A 21,707-nucleotide genomic window follows, 5' to 3' on the forward strand; every position below is an offset into this window, starting at 1 on the left:
ATATTTTTTTTTGTGTGAAACGTGACTTAAAAATGATGATACCAATTTTGTGTATGAACATTATTAGTATCATTATTTAATTCTTCAAAAGTAACAATTGGCTTATAGTAGCTATAATATATGTACATACACAAAATAATCAATGAAAGATTTTAATAATAAATAACCTTCCCTTACATTATCATCTGTATCTGTAGAGCAGGGAGGGTGAATGTAGGCCCACAGCACTTAGGCCACATGTGAACCATTGTACATCCTCCCAAGGAGTTGTCCTCCTAGGTCATCGTCCACCCTGTTCTTTCCAGGAAGGTGGACAGGTCACTGGGATACATCTCCTTTATATTGGCAGGTGTAGGCCAAGACTCGCCGAACACACACTCTCTTATTGACAATAACTCCGGACACTCACATAGGACATGCCTGTTTCATCATCCTGTTCACATATCCTTCAAAGAGGTGTGTCCACTAGCCCCATATTATGGAGGTGTTTCCTCAGTTGACAGTGGCCAGTCAGAAATCCTACTGTTAAGCGTAGATTTTTCCTGGTTATCGCCAGATATTTCTTCGGCGCCAGCTTCACAGGGTCGCACAGGGTGATCCTGGCAAGATTGCATCCTTTGATGTCATCCCATGTCTTGAGGGATTGAGCATGGGTGTAACGTTTGGCTAGTTTCGCAATTGTCGAAGCCATTAGGCCGTAGATGTCACTGGGTCATAAAATTCCTAGTCCAGCCGCTTCCTTCGCTGAAGAGTCGGAAATGCGATTACCTTTACTCGTGTTGTGCCCTTCAATCCACCTCAGGATAATATTATTATCTACCCAGGCTTTGGCTAGATCTTGGTGGCACTCTAGTACTGGCCCTGAGGTAACACGTCTGTTCAAGGCTAATAGGGCTTGTCTGATATCAGTGTAGATTGTTATGTTTTTGCCAGAAATTCCTTTCCTGATTATTTCTTTTGTGATGATTGAGATACCAGCCAGTTCCGTTTGAAGCACGCTGGTATTTTTCCCATTCCCCACTTAATCCTCAGGCTTAGAGTGATCTGGAGTACTCTCCACATCCTGAGCCTTCTTTGGTTATTTTAATATACATAAAATGTAAGTAATAACCTAAGTAGTTCAACTTAGATTTGTTTAAATTATCACTTCTGCCGGGTTTCCCGAGACGCCCCCCTTTTTTATCTCTCATGAAAATTCAACCTCAAAAGTCTAACAGATGGACATATATTATGTTTTTGAATATTTATTACTCAATCATGCAAAGACATCTGAACAGATTTGCATGATATTTGATATACTGATAATTTATGAGTTAATTTATGTGTATTTCATACTTTTTTGGGAAGCACTGTATTCCATTTCAAAGCTGGGAATGCACCCAATACCTTATAGTCAGTTTTCGCAAGACTGAAATACAGCTCGTTAGAAACTACTCTCGCGCGTAATGTTCAAATCTTACTCTCAAGATGTCTAACATGATCAGCAATATTTTCAATTAATTATCAATGAGTACACCTAAAAATGTTGTGTTCGAATTATTTTGCAAGATTCTATTGCCCACGGAAAGATCATCAAACAACCATTTGGATAATACCACATTAGGCCGGTGACATACTTCGCGATTTCCGAGCGGTTTCTTCCAGCACGGTTTCCGAGCGATTTTTTATTTTCACGCCAACCCCAGCGTTTGAATGGAGCATGAAAGTTCTTCCGTCATCCCACGCACCTTTTGTGATGGGTCAGTCTGCACCAGGATTCTGAATTCCCCGTTCTGCCCCACTTTCCTATCCGTGAAAACTTCATATATATATATATATATATATATATATATATATATATATATATATATATATATATATATATATATATATATATATATATATATATATATATATATATATATATAACAGAATAATTAGTGACTGGATTAACTATAAATCGATTCAATTCGTGAGGTTGCAGTCAATAGCTGGGCTGTTACAAAGAAAACTCTTTGTTATATGTCAAGCTTTCTGTATATTTCACACCTTCGTCAGGACAACTACAATAATAAGATTATATATCTTGTAAAAAATATATAAATATGGAGAACTTACTAACGTGAGAATAAAATATAAAATGGTTCAAAAACAGATAGAAAAACATTAATAAATGACAGTTAATAAAAATTTTGGCTGACAATGTCAAGTGGGAAAATTCTGAATGATACTCGAATTACTAGATTTTTTTTTATTTTCTTTATCATATTTCAGTAGGTACGTGTAAATTTTGCTGAGACTATCAATATCAGTTCGTTTATTCATTGAATGTTCTTCGTTATTAATATGTATCATTTCCAAAAATATTCTTTTCGTTGTATTGGTTTCTCTATCTAAAATATTTGGATTTTCAAAATTCATTTTATGATCCTCCGAATTAACATGTTCTGTTAATGCACAAGAATTAACATTTCGTCTACAGTCGCTCTTATGGGAAGTGATGCGACTACTTAGAGGTCTAGATGTTTGTCCTATATATGTTTTAGAACAATCCATACAAGAAATTTTGTATACTAAATTGGATTTTTGTTTATTTGAAATTGGAGCTTTTACTTTACTGTATAATTTAGATATAGAAGTGACATTTGTTTTAGATATTTTGAGGTTATTATTTCGGAATACATTAATTAATTTTGGTGTCAATTCTTGAATATATGGGAGTGATTTATATATGAATGAAGGTATAACGTTGTTATGTTCAACTTCTTCATTATTATTTTGAAAGTTTGTTCTTTCACAAAATAAAATTCTGTTTACTAAAGATTTAGGATAAGAATTTTGGATCAGAATTTTACTGAAATTAGACAAACTTTGGTTTCGTAAATCGGGATGGGTAATTTTGATGATTCTGTTTTTTAATGATTTTATTAAATTGATTTTCATTTTATTTGGATGATAGGAATGGTAATTAATAAATCTATTACTTGATGTTGGTTTTCTGTACCATTCAGTGATGATAATATTTTGTTCTGATCTCAATAACTTCATATCGAGGAAAGGAATTGAGTTGTTTATTTCCTCTTCAATAGTGAATTGGATATTGAGATCATATGAATTAAATACATTCAAAATTTCTTCTTTTCCATCTGTAGGTATGGTCAGAATCAAATCATCTACAAAACGTTTGATGAATGGAATAGGGAAAGATAATTTTTGAATACAGTCATCAATAAGCTCATCTAAAACAAAACTCGATAAAATTGGTGAAATGGTGGAACCCATAGGTGTGCCAAATATTTGTTTATAAAATTTGTCTTCAAATATAAAATATGTTGAATCAAAAATAAAATCTAAAATATTCATGAATGTAATTTTGTCTAATTCACAGTGTTCTTCAATGTTAGACCAATTTTTGTTCAAAGTTTGTTTCACTACTTTTAACGGTAGGTTTGTGAAAAGTGAAACAACATCTAGGCTTATCAAAACATAATTTTGAGGAAGCTGAAAATTATTTATAAATTCACTAAATGAAAAAGAATCTTTAATATAATAAGGATTGTCTGTTTTATAGGAAGTTGTTAAAATATTCGTTAGAAATTTACAAAGTTTTGAGTTAGGTGCATCGATGGAAGATACAATTGGTCGCATGGATAAGGTAGGTTTATGAACTTTAGGTAACGAATAAAAACGTGGTGCTATGGAATTGTATATCATTAATGATTTAGCTGTAATATTATCTATTTTGTGACAATTTTTTAATTTTGTAACAATTTTATTTGCTTTCTGTTGTAGTGTAGAAGTTGGGTCTGATTTTAAAATTTTATAGTACTTATAGTTTTCTAATAATATGTGATTTTCATTGATGTATTGGTCTCTACACATGGCGACTGTAACGTTACCTTTGTCACTATTCATGATAATAATCTCTGGATGTTCTTTCAGATATTTTCGGGTTTTATTATACAATTCATTCAAATAGTGTTCTTTGTCATGATTTTTGTGTAGAAAATTTGTTATTATATTCGTTACTTGTGTTCTATATAAATCTTTTTTAGTCTCATCGAAATTCTCCATTATATATTCCAAATCTGCTAATAGAGACGAAATGTTAATATTATGTTTATTTGGAGAAACACTGAATTTAGGGCCAAGGGATAGAAAATTCTGTATATCATTAGGAAAATTGATATTAGTTAAGTTTTTAAACCAATCTTTTTGAAATAATATTTCAGATAGAAAGTTATTTTTCAATGAATTGATTTTTTGAATGTTTTTATTTTTAATTTGATGGAAGTGGCGGTTATAATTTACACCTGACCTTATGATGACTTATTGATGACTGTATTCAAAAATTATCTTTCCCTATTCCATTCATCAAACGTTTTGTAGATGATTTGATTCTGACCATACCTACAGATGGAAAAGAAGAAATTTTGAATGTATTTAATTCATATGATCTCAATATCCAATTCACTATTGAAGAGGAAATAAACAACTCAATTCCTTTCCTCGATATGAAGTTATTGAGATCAGAACAAAATATTATCATCACTGAATGGTACAGAAAACCAACATCAAGTAATAGATTTATTAATTACCATTCCTATCATCCAAATAAAATGAAAATCAATTTAATAAAATCATTAAAAAACAGAATCATCAAAATTACCCATCCCGATTTACGAAACCAAAGTTTGTCTAATTTCAGTAAAATTCTGATCCAAAATTCTTATCCTAAATCTTTAGTAAACAGAATTTTATTTTGTGAAAGAACAAACTTTCAAAATAATAATGAAGAAGTTGAACATAACAACGTTATACCTTCATTCATATATAAATCACTCCCATATATTCAAGAATTGACACCAAAATTAATTAATGTATTCCGAAATAATAACCTCAAAATATCTAAAACAAATGTCACTTCTATATCTAAATTATACAGTAAAGTAAAAGCTCCAATTTCAAATAAACAAAAATCCAATTTAGTATACAAAATTTCTTGTATGGATTGTTCTAAAACATATATAGGACAAACATCTAGACCTCTAAGTAGTCGCATCACTTCCCATAAGAGCGACTGTAGACGAAATGTTAATTCTTGTGCATTAACAGAACATGTTAATTCGGAGGATCATAAAATGAATTTTGAAAATCCAAATATTTTAGATAGAGAAACCAATACAACGAAAAGAATATTTTTGGAAATGATACATATTAATAACGAAGAACATTCAATGAATAAACGAACTGATATTGATAGTCTCAGCAAAATTTACACGTACCTACTGAAATATGATAAAGAAAATAAAAAATCTAGTAATTCGAGTATCATTCAGAATTTTCCCACTTGACATTGTCAGCCAAAATTTTTATTAACTGTCATTTATTAATGTTTTTCTATCTGTTTTTGAACCATTTTATATTTTATTCTCACGTTAGTAAGTTCTCCATATTTATATATTTTTTACAAGATATATAATCTTATTATTGTAGTTGTCCTGACGAAGGTGTGAAATATACCGAAAGCTTGACATATAACAAAGAGTTTTCTTTGTAACAGCCCAGCTATTGACTGCAACCTCACGAATTGAATCGATTTATATATATATATATATATATATATATATATATATATATATATATATATATATATATGCTGAACTGGTTTTTCCGGGTATATGATCCGTGTATGTGATATTATCTCTAATTTCACCGACGTTTCGACAAAATCTCATTTGTCATTATCAAGGTGTGCTGTTACGTGTTCAGAAGTTTTGTTGACCTTGCTCAACTCACTTCTTACTATAATGGTAAAATGGTATTCGTTACGTGTTCAGAGGTAGAGTAGTCCATAAACCCTCTACTACCTACTATTTAAATGTTGTTAAGTTTTACCTGAGTTCTTCTTTTTCTCAGTTGACCTCATCTACCCGTTAAGGTATCGAATATGAAATCTGAAGCTTTCACGGATAGGAATATGCTGAACTGGTTTTTCCGGGTATATGATCCGTGTATGTGATATTATCTCTAATTTCACCGACGTTTCGACAAAATCTCATTTGTCATTATCAAGGTGTGCTGTTACGTGTTCAGAAGTTTTGTTGACCTTGCTCAACTCACTTCTTACTATAATGGTAAAATGGTATTCGTTACGTGTTCAGAGGTAGAGTAGTCCATAAACCCTCTACTACCTACTATTTAAATGTTGTTGAGTTTTACCTGAGTTCTTCTTTTTCTTAGTTGACCTCATCTCCCCGTTAAGGTATCGAATATGAAATCTGAAGCTTTCAAATGAGATTTTGTCGAAACGTCGGTGAAATTAGAGATAATATCACATACACGGATCATATACCCGGAAAACCAGTACAGCATATTCCTATCCGTGAAAGCTTCAGATTTCATATAAATATATATATATATATATATATATATATATATATATATATATATATATATATAGTATTAAAGTATTAGAAAAAATTCTTGAACTGCAAATGAGAACACACATCGAAGATAATAATATACTTCCCTTATATCAGAGTGGATTCAGGTCTGGCTACAGTTGTTCATCAGCACTGTGTGCTATTTCTGATGATATATTGAGGTCAATTGATAATAATGAAATGTGTGCTCTTGTTCTACTTGATTACTCCAAGGCATTTGATACCTTAAGACATGATATTCTTCTCTCTATCTTACATTTCATTGGATTCGCAGACACTGCTTGTTCAATTATTAAGTCTTATCTATCTGGTAGGTCGCAACAAGTGAAATTAGATGATCATATTTCGGATTCTGTGGACATATGTCAGGGCGTTCCACAGGGAAGTATTTTGGGACCATTATTATACACCATTTACAATAGCAACTTCTCTCTACACCTGACAAACTGTAAATACCACTTTTATGCAGATGACACACAGCTATATCTCTCTTTCAAATTTTGTGATCTAGCGGAAGCTACGGACGTCATCAATTCTGACCTGAATAAATTGCTGACCCTCACAAATAGTCATTCATTAAGAATCAACTCAACTAAATCTGTTGCACTCTTATTTGGCACTGATCAGGAAGTGACCTCAGCAAAGAACATAATGACAATAAGGGTAGGAGGAGACAAGATTGAAGTGGCTGATTATTGTAAGAATCTTGGACTGATTATGGATAATAAGTTACGATTCAAACACCATATTACCCAAAAATTAAAAAATGCATATATGTCATTGAAACTTATTCACAGTCAAAGACACTTTCTGAACTACAAATTGAAAATCAAGCTGTGTGATAGTATGGTTCTCTCCCATTTCAATCATTGTGACGTAGTTTATGGACCTTGTATCGATAGTTCGGATATAAGAAAAGTACAGAAGGTTCAAAATTCTTGTATGAGAATGATATATGGAATACGGCGTCCTATGCGTATTTCACATAAATTAAAGGATGCTGGGTGGCTAAGTATGTTCAACCGTCGAAAGCATCATATGGTATGTTTTTTTTACAAAATTTTGAAAAATAAAATCCCCCAATACTTATATCAAAAAGTTGGATTTAGGACTGACGTGCATCATTTGAACTTGCGACGGAGGAACATGCTAACTATACCCAAGCATAAAAAAGAAGTATTCAAACGATCTTTCTCTTATAATATAGCGACTTTCGGCGATGTCCAGGATGTACCTAATTTTTCGTTGTCTTGTGATGCATTTAAATTTAGGTATAAACGAGTTCTATTTAGTCAACAATAGTTTGTTGCCTGTATCAGTGGATTATGTATGAAATCCTACTCAACAATCATAGTTGTTAACATAATATTTGGTTACAGTTCGAAAATGTATAGTTTACTTTTCTTATCGTGTATATGTATTTATTGGCTTCTCAAGGGGGCTGTGGAAGAATTGGCTGCAGAGTCTAACTGCTCTCCTTTTATTTACCTGCATTTGATACTTTTGTTTTGTAAAGTTATTTTGTATTATTTTTATGTACTGGTAAATAATAAATGTATTATTATTATTATTATTATTATTATTATATATATACAGAGAGACATATAGTCTTTTTCAACTAAAATTACTTTTTAAGTCCTTTTCTGCCAGTGTTCTTCGTTTATATTAGCTCTATCACATTCTCATCAGATTTTGGAAAATTATTTTTACGCCTGATGCTTTGTTTCAGTTTTCCCCAAATCAACTCGATGGGATTGAAAACACAAAAATAGGGGGTAAGTCTTAGTATGGTGTGTTCATACTTTTCAGCAATACTCTCAAGGGCATGCACTTTTTAAAATGGTTTTGTCTGTAAAACTTCATGTTGTTGGTTTTTGGTATCCATTGAAAAACTTTGTATTTCATCTTTCCTCGAATTTTTATTCGGTACTTTGCTAAGCTGTCGCTAATGATAGGAAGCGTTGTCAAGAACTATTACACTATTCGCATCCAAATTTGAGATCAATATGTTTTCAAACCATTCCTCGAAAATATTAGCTTCCATATTCTTATGATAGTCAACATTGCAGTCCTTAAGTTTTTTACACATAATTTCAAAGAATTCAGAACCTATCCTTCACTTCCTCCATATTGCACAATTAAGTCGCAATCCTTTTTTTTGCAGGCATGTTAGGCATACACATTCTCGAACCATCAGTCCACCCTTTCGTAACTGAGTGTCATACCAAGTTTCGTCCAAATAGAAAATTTGCCGTTGTTCTTGTCTATATTTAGTTATTCGTTCTAAGTATTCATTACGCAATTTCACGATTCTTCTGCTTTCACAACTGCTTGACGTTTGTTTATTACTTCAAATTCAAATCCTAGTTTCTTTATCCATTTCTGAAGAGTTTTGTCAAATGGTTTCATTAGATGAACATCTAAAGGTTTTGGTAATCCTGTATCACATCGCGTCTTGCGTTCATGAGGTTTGTTTTTGACTATTTTACGTACAGTTGAGAAAGAAATTTTGTTCAAATCTGATGTTGCTTGTGATAGTTTGTTTCCCTCGAAATCAAACCTGAGATGTAGATTCTTATATACATTGAAACATATTCTCTGTGTTTCAATATTCAAATGCATCCGAATCTTATTCACTGGTATCTCTTTTTTGCATTTTTCACCATCGCTATTGAAATCACTACACTGGAAAAAGTCTGCGTTGTTATCACACTACTCGTTATTACTATTACTACTTGTCCAAGGACGCCACATTTCAAACAGATAACGTGGACTAGTTCGCTGCCGGTTCATTTCTATGTATTGGTTTTTTTGGCCTTTGAGAGTGCCGCCAACTTTAAATATGCACAATATCGTTTACTTCGCCTATACCTCTCACCGTTGCTGAAAAGATCCGACCTTAACACCAGTGTGTCTGTGACGCGATTGACTTCAACTCGACTCGACTGCATACAAGGTATTTCCTAACTACGGTACGAACCTTCCAGAAGGTGATTCGTTAGATCTTTTTGAGAAAAAAGTTTTCATGAACATAAGTCCGGAGTTGCTTTGTTTCTGAGATACAGGGCATTTAAGTTTAAAGGACACCGTTATGAAATATCATAAATATCCTTACATAAAATCGGTTGAAATCTGCTTCAATCATTTGAAATAATAAGGCGCTTATTCAGCCCTAACTAGATTAAATTATTTGGTCCAGTGGAGTCTCACTGGGCACCACAGCTAAAAATATTGGGAAAAAAGTGCGCCACTGACTTGCTGTTTTAGTTTTTTGTTTTTTTAGGGTAATCAACTAAAAAAACAACTTTTATGTCGATTGTGCTGTCTTCATATCTAGCTTCGTTTTCGAAAAAAAATTGACGCCACTTTTACTAACGCTTAAATGGTTGACGCTGACATAGACTTTAATTATGGATTAGCAAATGGAAATGCAGAAGAAGCACAGATAATTTAGCAGGACAGATATCTTAACAGAGTAATTCCATGTGCAAAAACATTTAGAACGCTACATGCAAGATTATGTGAAACTAGGATAATAAAAATGCAGTTAGTAGAAGACCAGAAAGTGTAACAACTGAACTAGAAGAAGCTATACCAAATCGGTGTAAAGATGTTTATGATATTTTATAAATACTGGACAACTCCGGACATATGTTCATAGGAACTTCTTTTCTTTAAACGACCTAAAGAGACACCCTCTGAAGTTTCATACCGTAGTTAGGAAACAAACAGAATGTATTTACGAAATAATTCTGATCAAAGACTGGTCTAATTTTGATTATTCGAATTTCACTGGTTCGGACTTCCATTGTCTACTATATAAAATGATTTGAAATCCCTGAAACAACTGAAAAAAGAATAATTAAAAATGAATAGCTGAAAATAACAATTATATTAAGCAAAATAAACCTGAAATGAAATAATAGTGAAGTAAACTACAAGTAAAAATATAACAATTGAATAAATAAAAATAAAGGAATGAAAAAAGAAAATAATAAAAAATAAAAAGTGTAGAGACTCCAAGTCACGTTAGTTCAAGACGTTTCGGTTGTTAGTATCTACAATCGTCTTCGGGTGATTATTCGAGATCAGAGTAAACGTAAATATTGCTGATAAGTACTGAAAATTATTTTTATTTTCAATGTTGTAAGACAACACGATGAAAAATTTACTTCAGAGATAAGACGACATTAGATAAATCAAATTACTTACCAGGTATTCTTTTGTCCGAGTACGCTTTCACAGCAGTAAGAAGAACTGTTATACAATATAACAACACAACAATAATCCTTCGAATATGCATCTGAAATGAAAAATACCCATAAGGATTTCATTTTCAACAATTTTATAGAAACTAATACCTATATGCAACCTAAATATGTGCTTTCACTCTATATATTCTTTTATATCCTTTGATCTATTTTATTCAGTTTTTTCTGTTGAATAAAGTCGTATCATTATTGCATTATAACAACGTAATTTTCGTTATACTATGATACCTAGGTATATAAAAGATGATTGATATAATGATCTCTCAAAATAAGTGAAACCCCTAATATTCCTGGTGTATTCAACAACACTCTGATTTGAAATAATAATCAGAATCAATGTTACTTAAAAAATACAGTAACTAAGCGCACGCCAAGATAGCTCCCAGTAGGTAAGCAAGAATTTTTCCAACTTACTCAATACTTATTGTAATATTATGACCAAAATCACAAAAAATTGCAGCCTTTATGTTATTCTGATATATAAACTGTATTCATCTGAAGTTCCATCCGAAGTCGTTCAGTCGTTTAGGCGTGAAAGAGCCACATATATATATATACATACATCCATATACAGCGTGACTCACGGTCGATGGTAGGTTAGACGTTTCTGGAAAACGCAAAGCATGATATTTCTGAAAATTTCACCTCTCACATTTCCTTACCTGTTCTATCAATCTAAAATATTTTCAGCATTGCGGCGTTGCCACTTCCATCAAAAAGTCCTAGCAACTTTATTTTTTTAAATGGAACACCCCATATATTAATACATTTTTGGAATCGCTCGGGTATTTTGATACTTTTTTGTCAATAATGTCCTATACCTATCTCTATCTATTTTCGAGATAAAAAATAAATTGTGCTAAATATGGTCCAAAACATAGCCTTATTTGAAATTAAGTAGATCAGTACTCTCAATTCATGAAAAGTTGTTATTTTGATGATAGTTTGAACAACCTCGAAATATTCAAATAACACCAAGAAATCGACTCCATATCATACAGGGCGTGCTAAAATTACTATTATTTCCATTGTGCATAAAAGTAGTCAAAAGTTCATTTTTTCAAATGAAACCCCCTGTATATTACTCGGTAAAATGAAAGATGGTGAAAAATGCTTCGAGATGATATATCATGTCCCTATACCTAAATTGTCAAGTTTTCTCAATAAAGTCGCTTCTTCTAGAAACATTATTTTTTTTTAGTATTTGGATTTAGGTAGCACTGGAATTATCAAGCTAATAGCAGTTCGGTTACTTTCATAAGTAATTTACAAAGAGTTATCGACGGTGTTTCGAATCATATTCCAAAATGAATGCAAATATCGATTATTAAAACGAAGTTCTTATGAAATTATTTATTATACACATTTATTTTATTTATGTATTTGCCAAATCTTCTTAGAATTATTACATTGAATATTGAAAAGCATAAGAGTGTGCAAATAAAAAACGATTGCCACTTAGGTTCACATGGAACCTGTCTGTGGGAACAATGGTTTTTTTTTGTTTCGTCTTATGAATAAGCTTATAAGAGGAAATTAAAAATAATCATGAAGAAAAGAAATAAGATAAATAAATGAGTAAATGAGAAATGCATCAATTTGCTGGATCTACAATGTTTTTGACAAATTATCTACTTTGTTCAAGAATCCATTTTTTAATGCGTTTCTTCATCAGACCAATATTATTAAGTGTTTTAACTGAGACAGGAACATGATTCAGGAGTTTAGCTCCAATAAAGGTAAAGCATCTTTGACCAATTGTTTTTTTTTGCTCTTGGTATGTACACTGCTGCAGAGTTTTGAGCTCGTGTTATTCAATTGTGGGGTAAGTTTTTCAAGTAATTTCTATTTTTCAGGAGAAATATGATAATCGTTTTAGAAAACAGTTGCCTTAAATCTAAAATTTTTAATTCCCCATAGAGTTGTTCTGTAGGATAACGAGAGCTTTTGTTATATATAATTTTTAAAATACACTTCTGTATTTTTTCTAGTGGATCGAGTGCAGTAGCATTAATACCACCCCAACCATATTACACCGTATTGTAGAAGAGATTCTACAAATGCGTAGTATAATATTTTCAATTTATTAAGGGTTAGTATATTTCGTAGCTGGCGAAACCTGTATAGAAGTCCTCTCAATTTATTTTTCAAGTTATGCACTTGAATATTCCATCTCAGAAAACTATCTATGTGAATACCTAAGTATTTTGCTGATTTAACTAAATTGACATTTTTGGAGTTGATGTTTATATTTATATATTCTGGTAAATATGACTCATACGAAGTGATTAAATCATTATCAGAACATGTAAAAAATTCAACCAAATGTATCCTGAATTAACACCAATGAACGAGAGGAAGTTTGTAAGGTTACAGAATAATTTCCTCAACTGTGGCTCAAAGTTTCCAGGGAACAACTGTACCAAAAATCAGTCATTTCTAGGTAAAAAGTAAGATTTTGTGGGCTAAAACATGTGAAAGTACAGATAATAACAGAATAGAATGATTGAAAATAACAAAATTGTAAACAAAATATCACATTTTCACAATAAATGCTGAAAATGTTGTACAATACATTCTAGACACTTTAAAATGTTTTTTTGTACGCGACTTGTGGTTGTTTTTTCAATTTCCTGGGGATGCCGTTGCAATTCTTCTTTGGTAGGCACTGGAGTACTGTATACCCATTCTTTTAAAACGCCCCATGAAAAAGTTAAGTGGCGTGAGATCGGGTGATCTCGGTGGCCAATCCCACGGCCCTAAACGCCTAAACCAACGATCGTCGAAGAGTTCGTCAAGTTTCCTGGAAACTTCCTGGGTGGAATGAGCTGGCGCTTCATCCAGTTGAAACCACGAATTCCTATATTCTTCTATAGGCAAATTTTCAAGAAAATCGGTTACAGTCGTCCTTAATATTTGGAGATATCTCTCTGCATTCAGTGTGTCTTCATAAATAAAAAAGCTAATTTTATTACTACAGAATACAGAAAACATTCAGGTCAAATTTTTCTTGAAAACCCATTTCTTTTGTAACATGAGGATTATGATCAGCCCAAAAATGTTTATTCCTTCTATAGAAAATACCATCTCCCGTAAATTTTGATTCGTCGCTCCAAATTATTTTTGACAAAAATTCCCGATCTTCCTGTGTATGAATCAAAAGGGAATCACAAAAATGCATTCTTCGTTCGAAGTCTTCTGCTTTTAGAGCGTGAACTTTGATAAATTTATTCGGATGCATTCCGTGATTTTTCAAAATTCGTTGTACTGAAACATGTGATACACCTAAATCTTTTTCTGCACTGCGAATGAAAGCTTCTGGATATGCATAAAAATATGCCAAAACGTTAACAGTATTATCCTCATTTGAAGTAACAGGTTTTGGTAATGTTGAAGGCGCTTTTAACATGGAGCCATAGTTAAGGAAATTATTTTGTAATCTTACAAACTTCCTCTCGTTCATTGGTGTTAATTCAGGATACATTTGGTTGAATTTTCTACAAGTTCTGGCAATGATTTGATCACACTGTCCGTGTATAATAAATAATTTCATAAGAACTTCCTTTGAATAATCAATATTTGCATTCATTTTTGGCGATTTTTTGAAACACCGTCAATAACCATTTATCAATTACTTATATAAGTCACCAAACTGTCATAAGCTTGATATTTCCACGGCTACCTAGAAATCAAATTCTTTAAAAATTATTTTTTGTACAACTGTTATTGAAAAGCCCTTTGATAGAAACACTTCAATCAGAACACCTACCAAAAAATCATTTAGAAAAGTTCACACATGCAGTTCGTGCTATTGGTAATATTAAATCCCTGTGAAGTTACCGACGATGACGAAGTAGTATTCAGTCCAACTGTAGAAAGTCCTTCATGACTAACCAATAATCCTCCTTAAAATAACGTGAGTTGGCGTATGTAGTTGTAACATATGCCTTGTAATCCAAAGATCGTGTGTTCAAATCCCATGGAACCTATAATTTTTTTTATTAACAGCAGTAACGTTATACAAAAAAATTTGTATGATACATTTGTTAAAAGTGATTTTATTTTGCTCGTGAGTTTGCTCCACTTGCTGACGCTCGTTTTGCAAGAATCCCCACTCACAAAATAAAATGCCACTTTCAACGCTTGTAGGTAAAAAGTGAATAACTATTTTTCCACAAAAACGGCTTTATTAAGAAAACTTGACGATTTAGGTATAGGGACATGTATATCATCTTGCAGCATTTTTCACCAATCTATCGAGTAATATACAGCGGGTTTTATTTGAAAAAATGAACTTTCGACTACTTTCATGCACAATGGAAATAATAGTAATTTCAGCACGCCCTGTATGATATGGAGTCGATTTCTTGGTGTTATTTGAATATTTAGAATTTGTCCAAACTATCATCAAAATATCAACTTTTCATAAATTGAGAGTACTGATGTACTTAATTTCAAATAAGACTATGTTTTGGACCATATTTAGCAGAATTTATTTTTTATCTCGAAAACAGATAGAGATAGGTATAGGACATTATCAACAAAAAAGTATTAAAATACTAGAGCGATTCCATTAATAATATTAGTATAGATGTAACTATTACGTTTCTCTTTAGTTCTGTTTCTATTTCACAATACCAAGTGTTCATATTTTGTATGTATTGAAAAAATTATTCATTTCGGAGATTAGTGGTTTCCTCTGAGAAACATGTAGTTTTCAGTCTTTGTATTTTCTGTAGAATTTATCTTGTTAGAGTTGGGATAATTCTGCAATGTTACAGAACACAAGGCTAATGACCGAAGTAGTCAGTCAGTTACATATTTTTGTGTTTATCATTTTCCCAATAATTAAATTGTGTACGCCACTGTCGATGGAGGAAAATCACAGTCTATCGCAAGTCTTCTCTTTTGGTTTGATATTGGTTTGCTGAGTCCATTTATTTTTTCACATCCATTTAGGAACCCATATAAGCCAATCCACGTCCTTCATTATGATACTTCTTGCCTATATTCGCTTTTCAATAATAAAATACACTTGTCTCTATAAATCCCAAAGCTCTCCATTCTCTCAGTACTCTTGCATTCACTATGGAATTTTCCGGATTTGCCTTAAAAAAGTTAGAGCTCTTCCCCATGGAGTTGAATTCCTTACCAGGAATATATATAAACCAAATCAATTTACATTTATATCGATTTCAAAGAGAGGTCAATACGTGTTATATCCGTACCAGATTTATTTTTATTCGATGAATAACAAAATAATTTCTTGGTCTCTCATGAGATTTCGTATAACTCATTATAGTTTGTTAATTTTCTTACCGGAGCAGATGACGAATTTACGCTTCATCACTCCTCTATAAAACGTTTCATAAACCTGACATTTGATTTGTAGTAGTGTTCGGTTAAAGATCGACCTAGCATACGTTATCCAAATAATAGTACACTCGAATTGTATTTTCGTTTCAAGTTAGCTTGTTTAACTCTATTTTCGAAAAGCTGTCTGAGTCAGTTTTTCAGTTTTATAGTTGGAAGGTTGTTAATTAATCTGTAAAGTAGTCAGTTAAACTTGTATTCTATCTACTAGGTAAGTAGTTTGGTTGAATTATTATCATTAGTAGCGGTTTCTAAAAATTATAGTTGATTTTTTCTCATTAACATTAAAATTGGTTGTTCAAAAAGTGTGATCGCTCATAATTTGTTTTACATCAACGGTAAAAGATATGCCATCGAATATATTGTATCGAATATATTGTTCTTTGTAATGCAACTGTTTTTATTCATTATAAAAATCATTTATAAAACAGAATAGATATTTTATGAAAAGTCTATATTTATTTATTGAAACTAAAAACCATCAAAGAAATAATTTCTCATGTTGGATGTAGCCGTTACTACGTGTTAGGAAATCATAATGAAGAAAAGAGAATTGAAACTTTCTATGTTCTTTACCAGTTTTATTTGTAACTAATATTACTGCAGTTTCGTCCTACAAGGACTTTTTTAAACGTATAGGTACATAGGTTAGTTTAATGTATAAGTTTGAAAATGTCCTTATAGGACGAAACTGCAGTAAAGTTAGTTACAAATGAAAGTGATAAAAAACATAGAGTTTCAATTCTCTTTTCTTCATTATGATTTCCTACCACATAGTAACGGCTACATCCATTAATTTATTGAAATAATTTCTCAATTGAAATTCAAATAGATAACTATTGAAATTGGTCATTTAGTTATTGTAATTGTCTAAACTTTCCAATTCTATCACCCATGTCAAGATATTAATTTCGGATTCTATTATCTTTTGAATAACTGCGTTATTGGTAGACTTTATGCTGTTTCTGATTGTACCAACTTTTTTATCGAAGGCCCTTCTAGTGTCAACACAACACAAAATAAATATATGATAATGACTTCAACCAAACCATTCTTCAAATCAGCCAGTGTGAACTTTGTCTGATATGACATGAAAGAACTTTCGTTTGAAAAACATGTATTGTATAATAGGTTTGGGTTATTGGTCAATTTCTCGCTGAACACCTCACAAAACTGAAGTCGACGATCAGGATCATCATTAATTCCTGAACTAGCCTTATTTTGAAAGGAAGAAATTTGTAGGTTTTCGAAATCGGAAAAACACTAGTAGCTGATACACCAGACGTTCTAGCTACTTGTCTGATAGATTGTAGATTATCCATTTGTATATGTCCTAAAACTGCAACTTCAACTCCGTCATTTCTGACAGGACAGGATACTTCATGTTTTCTGTTGTGAGCAGAACCTGAATGTGTTTGAAGTTCGAAACTTATCCATTAACTGTTTAACGTATTGATTGCTCACGTTGTGATCTGGATAATTCCTACTATAAATTCTTGCAGCAGCTTTAGTACATTCATTATTTCGATAATAGGTTGCAACAATTTCTATTCTTTCCTCAGTAGAATAAACCATGTTGGAACACAGTGGCCAACTATCTACTTTTTGTTCTGCGACAACTAGACTACTACAACTGCGACTACCAGTGCAGAAAAATCTAACAGTGTCGTCCATTTCAAAACGTGTACTACTAATTGAATAAATTATGCAAATATAGAAGACCTGCGACAGAGAATTGTTTGGGAATGCAGATTTTTGATTCCGGACATCTTCAATAATGTAAGGAACTAGATGGGGGTCATTTTGAACACTTCATCCATTGATTGTGTTGCCATTGATATTACTTTTGTTGATTTCCTCAAAAAATGAGCGATAGCGAATTTTCAGTTTTTTCTTCAATAAAACGTTCATCATGTATGTAATTTCTCAATGAGAAATGTACCAATTTCTAGAAAAATTACTGTAGGCCCCGAAGTGGTCGACCTACAGTAATCAAGGATGAGAATTGAGACTGGTGGAGACTGATCCATCGCAAACAATGGTTCACAACGTTTTGGAAAGATCAAAGAGCTCGAAAAGTGGGTGGCCCACGATTTGAACGATCGACAGAAATCATCACACGTTTCGAATACTTTTCTTCTTTGCTTTTGCGCAACCAAAACGATTCTTTTTTTAATCGGTTCGTCACGTGTGATGAAAAGTGGATTATCTACGTTAGCAGAAGACATTCAGGATAGTGGTCGGACACCAATGAGCCACCCAGGCACTTTTCAAAGGCGTCCCAAACCATCACAGCACAGTCCTTTTGTGAGAAAATCGACGAAATGAACCAAAAATTGCGGCAGCAGCAGCAGCAGCCGCCACTGGTCCACAGAAGAGGTCTGATCCTGCTCCACGACAACGCTCGGCCGCACGTTTCACAAATCACCATCCAAAAATTAAACGAATTGAGCGTAGAAGTTCTGCCTCACCCACCATACTCTCCAGACCTGTCGCCAACCAACTATCATCTTTGCAAGTACTCCGATAGCTTTATCACCGGTAGAACTTTCAGGACCAGGCAATAACGGCCTTCGTAGACTTCCGAGCGAAATTAATGGACGTGTAGTGTCCGACCGAAACTGGTTTTCACGACCGAAACCGAATTTCGACAACGGTCTCAGTTTTGGCCGAAACCGAAACTTCCTTACAAGGATCATGTTTTGAGGGAGAAATAAAGAAAACGTTATTATAATCAGTCAGTCTTTATTTTTTTATCTTTAAATCACAACGTTATGCAGTCTTCGACATTTTTACTTATTGATAATCAACAAATCAACACAACAACACAACAACAATTGCATCTTGAAAATACTTAAAATAGGTGAGGTGTTTATTTGAGTAGGTGTAGATTCTTCTTTTGAACATCATTAATGGTTTTTCAAAAATATTAAACATAACATTACTCATTTAAATTGTTACCTAATATCACAATAGGTATAGTCGAAGCAACCGATATAGTAATCTTAAAGGTGTCGGCGAAATCAAAGGCCAAAAAAACCAATACAAAGGAATTATGCCGCAACGAATTAGTCCACGTGGACTGAAGAATTGGCGGTTCGCATTGGATAATTTTCACTAACCGAGTTTCATGATTGGCTGAAGAGTCATAAAATTAAATTTGAAGTCATGTTACGGTGACCAACAGAATGTAGCGATGAGTACCGCCGTTGTCTGTGTTATTACCTGTGGAAGGTAGGGGGCACTATATCTTATACTTGAACTATACTTAATATTTATGTAATAAACAAAGTGAATCACAAAGTAAGTCTCGGGTCACGACATGATTAGGCACGTGGACGCGGCAAAATGTCTTCATCGCTTATTATATGAAATATAATGCGCTGAACATGACCGATCACAGCGCGAGAACTCCCGAACGCAGTTTCGGTTTCGGTCGTAATTTCGGCAGGTTTGCCACCGATACCGAAACCCGTTTTTTGCCGAACGTCGACCGAAACCGAACTTTCGGTCGGACACTATCGACATGTGTTACGTTGGTAACCTAACTTCTAACTTACGATGGCAAAAGTGCACTGATTCAAATGTCGCTTATATAATGAAAATCAAACTGAAAAGATCACCCCGAAAAGTTACTGAAGAGTACAATCAGTCTGTTACTTATCGTGTTCATATCTGGCAGAATAGCAACAAACTGATTCCAGAGAACAAGCATGTCCGCCTACAATTTTGACATAATTCATGTTTCAATTATGCTTAATTGGTAAATGTCATTAGTTCAGACTTCCATTGTCTAATATTATATCATCAGTCAGCACCCGAAGACGATTGTGGATACTAAAAATCGAAACGTCGTGAAGTAACTTGGCTTGGAATCTCTTCATTTTTATTTTTCATTGGATTTTATTTTTTGTTTAGTTGTTCTATTTTTTACTTATATTTTATTTCACTATAATTTCATTTCAGGGTTTTTTGCTTAATATAATTGTTATTTTCAGCTATTTTTAATTCTCCTTTTTATTAGTTCTTTCAGGGATTTCAAATCATTTTATATAATATTAGACAATGGAAGTCCGAACTAATGAAATTCATCATGAAACATTGTCAATCACCTTCAAACAAACTGCTTTATTGGAGTACGTCTAAAAAAGTTTGGACATACTTACGAATTTCAAGAAAGAACTGCAAAATATTTTTTTCATTTCTATGGCGGAGGCAGATAGTAGTCTCCGAAACTTTCTGAAATATTCAGCTTTTTAACTGATGAAAAGCACTTATTCTTTGAGAAAAATATATTGATCTTATGAAATAACTCATTGGGGTGATCCAGAGCTATAATATGTTCTGTATTGTTCCCCATTGCAATTTTTATTTTTTCGTATTGTGGACGGTGAAAAATCCCAACGAAACACTGATTGACACAATACTGATTTTGTCAATAAGTGTTTCATTTGTTGTTGTTGTTATCAATAGTAATAATGACAGAAAATAAACCGAAACATCGATATAACTCTTTGAACATGTGACATTAGCGTAAAGAATTTAATTCAGTGTCGCCAGTCTCCATTAAGATGCAATGGGGGAAGCTAATGACTCTATATTACTATATTGCCATCGTGAAACTCTTCTTTGCCGTCTTCAAAGCAGAAAGCATCAACGTAAGCATTAGCCGATGATAATTTCTCATTCCTGTTTAATATATTCTAATTATGTGGCGGGGCGTTATCGTACATGTGTATAATTTGAAATCATGGACTGAATGAGATTATTAAAAAGGTTTATCGTTTCCTAGGTACCTAACCTTTAACAAAACTGAGAAGAATAGTATATTATATACCTAGGGTGAGAAGTGAGCTATTATTTACCGAGCATGGATATAATGTGCGAGGTAAATAATCATTGCATTTTTTATATATTTCAATATTCCACTTCTCTCATCGCTTCTGTATGTTCAGAACTTAAAATTTCTCAATTCTGCATTATAGTGAGAAAAAAATTTCCTTGGTTATATGATAACCCAAGGCAGCTATGAATTGTTGCATGTCAAATTGAAACGATACAGTTTCCATGTTGAATACGCGATGTCGATGATAAGCGCGAAACACCTACTTAGGCCATGAAAACGTTTGCCGGCGTTTCCATGACAACCAAACACTGTACAATGATTATTATTTCTGCCAGTTTGCCTAATGCGGTTTTAATTCAAATTTAGATGTCATTTTGAAGAAGTTAATAGTTATTTATGTATCAAGGGAATTAGGAGGGCCTTAATTACCGATGGCAAAGTTTGCGTCCCGAGGGCCTCTGGCCCGAGGGACAGCAATTGCCTGAGGTTATTAAGGCTCATTAATTCCCGTGGTACATAGATAATTTTATTTCTGACCGATTTCAATAAAATTTTGTTCATTTTTGAAACGGAAAAATGTACCAATTCATTACCTTCCCGGTATATTTGAATCAGGTACCGTTGATTATAGTAGAGTTTTCTTGTTGCTAGGTTGTTGCTATGTTACTTGTTTATAAACAGAACTTTGTTATCAAGCTGTGTTCGCGGTGAAAACGTGTTTTCTACCCCAAATATAATGGAGGATATTTTGAAAAAAGCTGAACAAGCAAGAGAATCATTAATTCCATCGAA

General features: G+C 32.8%; 2 protein-coding genes across 3 annotated transcripts in view; one reads left to right on the forward strand and one right to left on the reverse strand.

The window, feature by feature from the left end:
- nmdyn-D7 (nucleoside diphosphate kinase homolog 7) overlaps positions 1 to 21,707 on the forward strand; it is a 212,235-nt gene that overhangs the window by 141,418 nt on the left and 49,110 nt on the right. The window lies entirely within an intron of this gene.
- The window catches only part of LOC111503874 (RYamide neuropeptides), a 68,060-nt gene that overhangs the window by 27,375 nt on the left and 18,978 nt on the right, over positions 1 to 21,707 (reverse strand). The window contains exon 2 of the mRNA XM_074186154.1: positions 10,638 to 10,728. Coding sequence (XP_074042255.1) covers positions 10,638 to 10,728 — 91 coding nt within the window. The remainder of the gene's footprint in view (positions 1 to 10,637; positions 10,729 to 21,707) is intronic.

This window comes from Leptinotarsa decemlineata, unplaced genomic scaffold (genome assembly GCF_025532065.1).
Source record: "Leptinotarsa decemlineata unplaced genomic scaffold, Ldec_3_MD MMD2_tig00078422_RagTag_RagTag, whole genome shotgun sequence".
Lineage (NCBI taxonomy): Eukaryota > Metazoa > Arthropoda > Insecta > Coleoptera > Chrysomelidae > Leptinotarsa > Leptinotarsa decemlineata.